The 10,797-nt window shown below is 45.3% G+C and overlaps 1 protein-coding gene across 1 annotated transcript in view; it reads right to left on the bottom strand.

The window, feature by feature from the left end:
* Positions 1–10,797, bottom strand: part of LOC139365105 (platelet endothelial aggregation receptor 1-like) — a 37,636-nt gene continuing 26,839 nt past the window's right edge. Inside the window, exons 6-23 of the mRNA XM_071102489.1 lie at positions 8,486–8,732; positions 6,994–7,099; positions 6,678–6,814; positions 6,229–6,441; positions 5,717–5,891; positions 5,414–5,534; positions 4,780–4,943; positions 4,324–4,426; positions 3,843–3,989; positions 3,566–3,697; positions 3,289–3,417; positions 3,021–3,146; positions 2,552–2,761; positions 2,270–2,376; positions 2,018–2,141; positions 1,785–1,847; positions 1,315–1,518; positions 1–809 (exon numbers count right to left, since the gene is read on the bottom strand). Of these exons, the coding sequence (XP_070958590.1) occupies positions 667–809; positions 1,315–1,518; positions 1,785–1,847; positions 2,018–2,141; positions 2,270–2,376; positions 2,552–2,761; positions 3,021–3,146; positions 3,289–3,417; positions 3,566–3,697; positions 3,843–3,989; positions 4,324–4,426; positions 4,780–4,943; positions 5,414–5,534; positions 5,717–5,891; positions 6,229–6,441; positions 6,678–6,814; positions 6,994–7,099; positions 8,486–8,732 (2,651 nt within the window). The 3' untranslated portion in view covers positions 1–666. The remainder of the gene's footprint in view (positions 810–1,314; positions 1,519–1,784; positions 1,848–2,017; positions 2,142–2,269; positions 2,377–2,551; positions 2,762–3,020; positions 3,147–3,288; positions 3,418–3,565; positions 3,698–3,842; positions 3,990–4,323; positions 4,427–4,779; positions 4,944–5,413; positions 5,535–5,716; positions 5,892–6,228; positions 6,442–6,677; positions 6,815–6,993; positions 7,100–8,485; positions 8,733–10,797) is intronic.

The following is a 10,797-nucleotide window of genomic DNA, read 5'->3' as shown; positions in this document are numbered from 1 at the left end:
CAATGTTAAGCCATTTAATGTACATTATATACAACATATTGCATGATTACATTGAAAAACATTCTAAGGCGCTAGCTGTACAAATGTGCTCTGGATTTCCCCTAATTGGAAGCTGACATTCTATTGTCTATAGGGGAGGGGAAAATGGGCTTGAGAGGACATCATACTAAACTACTGACATCATGGAGATATAAAAAATGTCTTTCAATTGCCGTCCCGGTTTATGTCATTCTGGTTAAAAGGCTTGTATGCCAAATCATGTGCTCCAAAAGCCAAGTCCCTTCATCTGCAGTGTGACAATAACATTTGAAGGAATCCCAAGTTTGGTCAAACTCGAATGCATGCATGTATGTCCTCAAACTGCGATACTGGCATTCTCAAAGCCTATCCCCACATGCCTTGGCCCTTGAGTCTGGATCACAAGAGTGTAACGGTGTATAAAATGCCACCTTAATCCACCAGGCGGCAGTGTTACTATGTAAACCTACTGACAGAAGCATCGGCATAATCTGCTGTCTTTGTCAGGTTGCACTGACTGTCACTGCTGCAACTGACTGTTTTGTAGCCTTGAATAACCCCAAGACAACTTCCTACCAATGTTTTTTGAATGGCAGTAACGTTTAAAAGTAGTTCTTCTGAGTTGTGATGTTCAGAGTAGGGCTGGTGTCATTGGGGCAGTCTCCTGCGTACGGGAGAGGGTGGGCGTCGGACAGGTGGCAGGTCATAGTGTCCTGGGATGTGGCTGTTCACAGGTAGGTCATAGTGATTATGGGGCTCCTGCTCTGGGACCTGCCCAAGGGAACTGCGCTCTGAAAAATTTGAAATAAACATTGTAAGGGTAATTGTCATCCGTCTACTGGAGTTTATATTTCTGATTTTCTTTATATTTACTCAAATAATGTGAATGGTAAATTAAGGATCATACTATGAAATATACGGTATGATTCTCCTGGCCTAGGAATGAGGTTATTGCTATGGTCAACCCTTTCTCCAGCCCTCATACTGAGACTTTCCAATCCATTCCTGTGGTTTCCTCCCCTCTCCCTTTCCTCACATGACCTCCTTTCATTTCCATGAAAACAGGACTGCCCATTCAACCATGTGTTACGGAAACCCATCCATCTCAGTTGTCTATTTGCACAGTCTAATATTTATTCTTTATTTTTTTCTGAGTATGCTATGTGAAACCTAAACATTTTACATAGTGATAGAGAATTGTCTGTTTTGTTGTTTTACATGCTAGCATAGCCAGATATTCCGTGTATACTACTGACATAAATTGGAAGGGTCTTGAACAACAGTATAGTAACCCACCTCTGCGTAATGTTGCTGTGCTGAATGGTGGAGGGCTGATCTCCGTGTAGGACCTCTCATGGGGCACGGTCGTCCTCATCTCCATGTAGCTGCTCTCAGGAGGGCCGAAGGGCAGGCCGGGCAGGTCTTTAATGGTGGCGTAGGGGTTCTCACTGTTCAGAGAACTGCTGCTAGCTGCAACCCCAGTGTCCTTTAGTTCTGTCACTAACAAGGGGCAGAGTGTAAAAGTTAACAGAGGAGCTGACTGGCTCTGGGTCAGCCAGGTCACATGTAGTTTGTCATCTGGTGATGGGTTGACAGTTCAGGCATGTTTTATGTTAAATGTTCCACAAAAGGAAGGCATGTGTGAAAATGGATTGATGGACATGTTGCCTAGAGTAGTTCTAGAGAAAAGCAAGCATATTTCACGTTAACTTCGAGTTGCTGGAAATGAAGGAGAAAAGGGATATATAGGAAGCATGGAAAACTACCTTTGTTGTAATATTTCCCAAGGCTGGCACTGTAGCTATAACTGCGGTCAATGCTGAAAGCTCCTGTAAACATGAAACATTTTGTAAACTCCTGTAAACATCTATTTATTTATAGCAAACTCATAAAAGACAAATATCCTGTCGTTGGTATTAAATCAATATCAGGTGATGAAATGGAGGATGAAAGTTGGCGAAGAACGGGCAGTTTGAAACAGGCAGTAAAAAAGACGGACCTGGTTCTTTGCGAGCCTCGTGGTGTTTCCAGTCTGCAGGCAAAGTGGCATTGCTCTCCACCCCGAACAGGCCTCTCTCCCTCTCCATGTTCTTCACATCACAGAAGAGCTGGTTATTGGTGTTCTGTTTGAAAGACACCAATATTAACCAATTGGAAATCATACAGCTCCTCTCAAACAAGCATATCCCGTATAAAGGACACAGGTTTAACAGAGTTGACTCGAGACGGAGGTGATGGTAATGACACTTGCCTTGATGGCGCGGTCCTGGTTGTTGGGGACGTGTGGTAGAGGGGGTCTGCTCCAAGTCAATGTGTGATAGCTGGGGTTGTAGTAGTGGTGGTAGCTGTGAGGAACATCTGAGGAGCAAGAAGGGACATGACCTCAATAACCAGCACTGTGTATAAAATACATTACTGTATATGAATCCTAACCAAAACTGTAACCTAGCCAGCGCTACAGTATGGCTACATTATGGGGTCAAACTATTCGCAAACATTTTTTTTAAAAACCAACACTGTATCAATACAGTACCTGGTATTGCGTATTCGGAGTTGACGGTGCGTGAGGTGGAGAAGGAGACTGTTGGTGTGTTGGCTTGCTTGTCTTTCTGCCGGCGGCGGTAGAGCAGTAGCAGGGCCAGCAGCAGCACCACCAGCATGACCAGCACCACGATGCCTGCGATGGCCCCCCAGGAGTCCCTCTCCCCCGGGGACACGGGCACCATCATACTCACAAAGCGTTCTGTGTGGAGCACAGAGAACAAGGGTCATCACCGTCACAGGCCCTCCAGTCATCACCGTCACAATACTTAATGCTGAATAGCCTTCGGTAGATACCGTCTTCATTACCGTCTTATTTAACTGGATTGTAGCAGATTCAATAGACAACTCAATAGACAACTATTATAGTCTGGTAGCTATGGGCAACAGTATGTCATTTACTAGCTTGTAAACTGATGTATGGTTAGTAACTGTTCATTTGGGTAAAGGGGAGACCATACCTTTTTTGCAGTCGATCCCTGGTCCTGATTCACACACACACTCCCCTGTCTGTGGGTCGCAGTAGAAGTTGGGTGGGCAGGAGCAGACTTGGGCACAGTTAAGGCCAAACATCCCATGGTGGCATTCTAGAGGCACATGCAGATATTCAAAGTATGACTCGTGAATTTGAACTCTTTATTTTTAAAAAAATGGCATTGATTTCAATCAGCAAAGGTCAAGTTGGGCATATGTTGTGATACAGTAAAAAATCTATTGAGCCAGACTTACGTAGTGTACAGTCAGGGCCTGTCCATCCTGGGGGGCAGAGGCAGGACCCATCCTGATGGTGGCACGATGAGTTGTGGGCACATCTACACACTCCAGTACATTGCTTACCATAGAGACCCACTGGACAGGCTAGGAATTACACCAAAACACACGTCAAGGTCAAATATAATACACACATAAAAAATGACCATATAAAGCACTAAAGTATGCCAAGATGCTGCGGGGCTTCTATATGTACGCTAGTTTGACTATAGGTGAGATATGATTTAGTGCTGACCTTGTTCACAAAGGGCTCCAGTGTACCCGAGGGTACACACACACTGGCCTGTGACATGGTGGCAGGAGGAGGAGTGGGCACAGGACGGGCATGTTATACTGCACTGGTCACCATACACACCTGCACTGCACACTGAGAGAAAGAGAGAGATTATGGTGATTCATAACAATTTAGCAACTGGACACACAACTTAGCATATGAATGAGATTGATGGTGATAGAGTGACATTTTCTACTTATTTATACAAGCATCAATATCAAGCATTTTCTGTACTCACTTTGTTGACAGGTGGGTCCCCAGTAACCAGGGAGACAAACGCAGGCACCGCTGTGTGGCAGACAGGTGGCGCTGTTCTGACAGAAGCAGCTCTGGTTACAGTGACGTCCCCATGTATCCTCTGGGCATGTCTGGGCACAGCGGGCACCTAGGAGAGAAAAGCACACACAAGACAGACAGAGAGACAGAGGGACACAGAGAGAGAGAGACAGAGAGACACAGAGAGAGAGAGACACAGAGAGAGAGACAGAGAGAGACACAGAGAGAGAGACAGAGAGAGACAGAAAGAGAGAGACACAGAGAGAGAGACAGAGAGAGAGACAGAGAGAGGGAGAGACAGAGAGCGAGAGACAGAGAGAGAGAGACAGAGAGACACAGAGAGAGAGACAGAGAGAGGTTAAAACCTGTAGATCACATTGGACTGACTAATTTCCATGTCCATCCCAAGCTGACACAAACTCAATGGGGGCGTCGGTGCTTACCTGTCCACCCTGGCAGACACTGGCACTGCCCGCTGGCACCCTGGCAGCCGTCTGCGTTTAGGCAGTCACACCTCTTCAGGCAGCCTGGCCCGAACGTGCCCATCTGTACAGCAAACACATGCCAACCACGAAAGCATCGTCAAGGGAATCCCTGAACCATTTGGCCAGCACAGTCAGAGTCAAGCAAACTGTACTTTGGCAAGATACACTGTAAATACATCATAGTTGGCAGATTTTCCTCATTGAGGAAAAGGAGGACTGAAGATAAGGGGAAGTCCAGAATATAGGCTTATGGATGCACAGAATGAGCTACAGTAAAGAGATAAAGACAGTGATTATAGTATGAGTAACATTACTAATATATGCAATGAAAAAAATCACATCAGGCCCAAGTTACGTTAAGATTATGTTTCCTTTTAACAAACGTTATAGCTACAGTATCATTCTGGCACTTACGGGACATGGTTGGTCGCACAGGGGCCCCTGCCAGCCTGGAGAGCAAGTGCAGGATCCGTCTGCTGGGTTACACAATGCCCCATTGGCACACTGGCACGTGGCGTTGCAACCCGGGCCCCAGGTGCCCTTAGAACAGGGCATGGAGCAGTACCGCCCTCGCCAGCCTGGAGAGAGACAGAGAGGGACATTTTGTAAAGGAATCATACATGTCTGTGTCTGTCAGCCTGTATGTTTGTCTAAATGTCTTTCTGTAAAGAGGAGCAGCTATTTTGGAACAAAACACAGGTCTGCTTCTGATACCTATGGCTGGATTCAAACGGTGTCGCGGAGGTTCAAGATTACAGCGTGATTGAACTTTAAAGGCAATGTTCCCACGTTAGCTAGCGGTGACTGCGTTCACGGTAAACGCTGCATACGTCGGCTCAAAAGGAAGTCCTGTTTAAATTTAGATTGCCCAATCTGTAACGCTTCAGCGACACAGATGGAATCGCGTTCTAACTGACTGGTTCACACAATAAGGTAGCCACAGACACACTCACACCGTTGAGTATGTCTGCGTGTTTGTTTGTCCCATCGGAGTAGAGATATTATGACTATTCTCGCTCAGTCAGACTGTCTCTTATCAGTGACTCACCCTCTTTGCAGAAGCAGATCCCATCAATGGGAGAGCAGTACACTGAGTTGGAGCAGGAGCACTCCAGAGAACAGTCCTTCCCATAGGTATCACTCTTACAGGGACTCTCACAGTGAGCACCCTACGCAACAGACATAAGCAGGTTATAACAGCTCACAACAACAGAAAAGCAGAATATATGCAATATGAGTATACATTTCTGCATGCATGTTTATTACCTTAAGTAAATAACCCAAATAAATGATGCTTTAGTTATTGTCAGTGCCATTCTGTGCCCCAGTGTTGCCTGTCCTAATCACTCACCGTGTACCCAGGGGCACAGTGGCAGCCCCCGCTCACACTGTCACACACCCCTCCGTTGACACACAGGCAGGGCTCCAGGCAACCATGGCCGTAGTAACCACGGGCGCAGGTCTCGTTGCAGTAAAGCCCCGCCCAGCCTGGCTGGCACGTGCACTCACCTTTCAGTGGGTGACAGCTAGCCAATGGACAGAGGAAAACATGGTCACATGGGTGAGCACAATTAATACAGAATTTAACAAATCTAAGAATTATAAACAACAAAATAATGTAAAAACTAATATGGGCTTGTGTGTGTGTGTGTGTGTGTGTGTGTGTGTGCGTGCGTGTGTGTGCGTGTGTGTGTGTGTGTGTGTGTGTGTGTGTGTGTGTGTGTGTGTGTGTGTGTGTGTGTGTGTGCGTGTGTGTGTGCGTGTGTGTGTGCGTGTGTGTGTGCGTGTGTGTGTGTGTGTGTGTGTGTGTGTGTGAATTGTTATATGTGGCAGTGTGTGTGTGTACCCTTTCTTGATCCATACCTGAGTGTGTGTGTGTCGTGGCAGCGGCAGGTGCGTTCACATTGAAGGCCGTAGGTGCCGTGCCTACACATCCTCTCTCTGCACTGGGGTCCACTGAAGCCAGGCTCACACAGACAGCCTCCGTCTATGTTATAGCAGCGAGACCCGTTGGCACAGTCGCACACACCCTTACAGTCCCGCCCGTAACTACCCACCCGGCACTCCTCGCTGCACCTGTGGAGATACCACACATACACACAAATCAGGACAAGCTCCGCAACCAAAGTGGAATAACATATATCTGTCTCGAACTGAATCAGAAACTATTGTGTTTGTACCCTATTTAATATCCTGTATGACAGATACATGAACTGTATGATATAAACAACTTCTACCCAACCATGGGCGCAGGTTGAGTATACGGCACATGCATCGGTCTCTACTGCAGAGAGTTAGATAAACACACACACCTGTTTCCAGTGAAGCCTTCAGCACACTGGCAATGGCCTGTCTCAGGGTCGCAGTGGCCCCGGTTGTGACACACACACTCGTTGGCACAGTTAGGACCAAACCTGCCCTCTGCACAGCGCTCTGTACACACCTCACCCTGAGGAAGAGAGAGAAAGACAGAGAAAGAGAGAAAGAGAGAGGAGAGAAAGAGAGAGAGAGTGTACATGGTACGATGACATTAAAAGAGGGATCTGATTGATAACCTCAAAAAACAAAGATGTCCATGTTGACCCACTGATGCTGTGTTTGAGTCAATGTAGGGATCAGGAAACATACCGTCCACCCAGGGGGGCACGCACAGATCCCCTTCCCCTGGCAGATTCCCCCATTCTGGCACGGGCATCGCAGCGGGCATCGACTCCTTGGGCATGCCTTCTCACAGCTGAGGAACATGGAGGAAAGAACTCTGAGTGGCAGCTCAACTCAGATTGTGTAGAGATGGAAATGTAGGGTACAAGTTAACAAGTTCCTATCTTTTTCAATTCAGTGGAATCTCTTTGCGATCCAGTGCATAAGCAAACAGAGAAAGTTGTTCAAGGACAAATCAAATTACTGCACTTGCAACAAATACTCAACTGTACACAGTAGAATTCATCAATAGTGGTACATTGCCAAACACTTCTACTAGTGCTTATAGTCAAAGGGCCAACCACCAAAAAAAGGCTTCAGAAAAGGCATTCCGTGACCCAGGAAACAAACATCATTACGCAGATCATTTTATGAGTATGAGGACTGTGTGTTTCAAAACTTGTAAACGTTGCACGTTGCTTAAATATTACAAATCAAAGATGCAATTTCAAAATCATAACATTTTGGGTAATTTCCTCTAGCAACATAATGAGGTTGGCATGCTACACCTTGGTTACATTTGTTACACACTTTCCGCTGTCCATGCTTGCAGCAAGCAACTTATGTACCGGACCGGAGAAATCCCAGAATAATACAAGATCAGAAGCTGTTGAAAGGTGCTAAATAGATTTTTGTATCAGATTTCAGAACATCGCATTATGTAGCTGTCGGGACCTTGAATGTTTTGAGAGCTGTGCTAGCTGGCAAATGTGCTGTCTTTAGTTTGGCTAGAAGGCAAAAGCAATGATGGCCCTTGTAAGCTAAATACAGCTGACAAAACATCTTATACGGGTTCATCTGGATCAGTGAAGGACCGGTACGTTGCTAGGAACGTTGCTAGGGATATATTATCGTTGCTAGGGATATTATCCAGAACGTTGCTAGGAGCGTTGCTAGGGATATTATCCAAGATGCGCTAAGATTTTGATGCTTAGTTACATAATTACATAAATGTAATTTTTTTAAACAAATTAATATGCAACTTTTACAAGTTTTGAATCACACAGTGTTCATATTCACAAGATTATCTACCTAGTTGCTGACATTTTGCAGTTTTGTTTCCTGGGTCATGGATCAACACATTTTTTGAGGGTGGACCTTGGACTATTAGAGTGCTGTGTTGATTTCTGACATTGGCAGCTGCCTCATATAAATAGTTCCCACTAATTCCTAGTGGTTTTCTACTCATCCTCAGGGGCATCTAAAACACAGGTTGTAACTAATGACTCATGCTCTAACCTACTGTTTCAAGAGGGGCTCTTTTGCTGCATTGGTAGGATGGAATAAGGCCATATGATATGGTATAACAATTAGTCTACTGCCTCTGCATTTTGTCTTTCCAACCTTAACATTCTATTTACTTTATATTGATACAGACTGCTGAAGGCCTATTTGAGAGAGCGTTAGTTCTACAACTCACAATGTCCCAGTGAAATTTTCTCGACACAGGCACTCTCCGGTCACTTTATTGCAGGCTCCCCCAGTTCCACACTGGCACTTCTGAAGACAGCCCTTGCCAAAGGTGCCTGGTGGGCAGGGGTCCTCGCAGCGGCGCCCAATGTAGCCTGGAGGACACTGGCAGGTACCGGTCACAGGATTGCACAGGCCACCGTTCTCACACTTACACAGCTGACCACAACCTGGACCCCAGTGTTGGTCATCGCAGGCTGGAAAACACAAACAGACAGATGATTACAGACACATAAAAAAATAAACCCCATACAGTGGACTGGTGGGTCAGTGTACAATGTTTTCCATCTGATATCTCTGAAAAGGTTTTCTTTATATTAACTTAACCTGATGTAGTTGTATGGTGTTACACTGTATACTATATGTGATGTCATTGCAATGCACATTAACAAAAACAAATCCAAAGAAATTCCATTTGGACCACTGGGACTGTCATGTTTCATCCCAACAACAACAGCACAGGAACCTGAGTAGAAGACAATGGTAAAGATCACTCCCCCAGGGACAATATATCTATACATGTATAGTCATGAATTTCCAACAAACAGAGACATAGTCTATGTCCAACTCTAGCCCTAATAGCTCCAGAATATTATGTTACAGACTTGTGATTCACGATTGACAGGGCAATTTGCATGGAGCCAACAAGATGGATGAGGTTAAAATTGAGAATTTGACAGCGGCCTTTCGGGATGGCTCCGGCGGCTATCGCCAACCGGTGATTCGCACAGGGTTTGGATTTCAATCAGAGTTAAGGAGCGTCAGGAGGGGGATCATTCCTGATTCCACGAGAACCAGGATCCCACATGGACACACACTGACTCTTCCAATGTCTCATCAATAATGCAGACGGACTGCGGTACAAACCCTATTCAATGGAAAAAAAGATATCAAATACAGGTGATGTAACTGATGCTTTGCACACAAGTGATGATCTCACTAACTATCATGGTGCCAACCATTCAATGATAGATTGATACTTGTCTCATTGAGGTTATTGGGGAATGATCACAAACAAATCATAGGGTTCTAAATGGATTCTAGTGTGCTTGCTTCAGTCACAACTACTATTGCAGTAAAAACTACTACTACTTCTTCCACTATGAGAAAAATACTTTTAGACAGCTGAAGCAAGCACACACATTTTCTACAGGAACGGTATCTTTTCTACGTAGTTTATCGTGAGATCTTCCACCCACCTCTCTTTCCTTCAGTCACATACAGTATGTACTGTGTCACAGTTTCAAGCAGGACTTCTTTGACAATTAAATGGAGGGGACAGTATGGCCAAATTAGGGTTTGGAGCGTAAACTACCACATAGCAGAGAAATGTTTATTACTCTAACTCAGAACAAGACCTTTTTCTCCTTTCTTTGTTTAAATGAATCAAACGTTTACTCATTCCCTGTGTGGGCAGAGACGCTGAGAGGCTGCAGTTGGAGTGTGTGACACATTGAGTTATGGGAAGCTCAGCTGGAGCAGCAATAATGTTTGCACAGGCGTTCTCCAGGACGCCAATGGAGATTTAGGACCTGCAGGGTACTAGGCCTACTATCTGCTATCATAGTCCAGGCCTGACAAGGCCAGCCATGAGTGTGGGTGAGTGAAACATGATGGATTGGACACCTATGCTTTGAAGAGCTGTGCTAGGACCAGCTGGCTGTGCCCAAGCCTCTGCACTTACTCAACTTATAACAGAACCCAGACCTGTTCTCAGGGAGATTGTCGATATGTTTGTTTACATCTGATCAGGGTTCAAAAGTTAAATTTTTTCGATTGATGCGCTCTTTAAAAATAGCAAGTCTCCATTGTACTGTAAATGGAATGCATTAAGATAAGGTGGGACACTTATCTCCTTTCCCAAAGTGTATTGTCCAAGTGGTGGTGGAGGTCACGTCTGCATCCAACCACAGCATCATCTCCCACATATCTAACTGAACCACATCCAGTCCTTCTTTTCCCCATACCCTTCTTTCTCACACACCCTTCTAGAGTATATCACTCTATTCTTAAGTATCAAAACTCAACCAGTCTTCTTTTTCTGTATCCAAACCCCCCGACCTCACCAAATATGTATTATTCCGTCACAATCGCTCTTCCCAAAACAATCTCTTATTAAACTACATTTATTTATTTCTCTCTCTTTCTTCCTCTTTCGTTCTCTTTGTCCACTTCTTTCTCTCGCACTCTCTCTGGCTGCCTCTGCCCCCCCTTCTCCCCCTCTCTCTTGGTCTCTCTCTCTCCCTCTTCCTCTGTTTTTCT

This window comes from Oncorhynchus clarkii, chromosome 2 (genome assembly GCF_045791955.1).
Source record: "Oncorhynchus clarkii lewisi isolate Uvic-CL-2024 chromosome 2, UVic_Ocla_1.0, whole genome shotgun sequence".
Classification (NCBI taxonomy): domain Eukaryota; kingdom Metazoa; phylum Chordata; class Actinopteri; order Salmoniformes; family Salmonidae; genus Oncorhynchus; species Oncorhynchus clarkii.
Note: the sequence above shows the minus strand (reverse complement) of the source record. Positions and strands in the feature narration are given on the sequence as shown.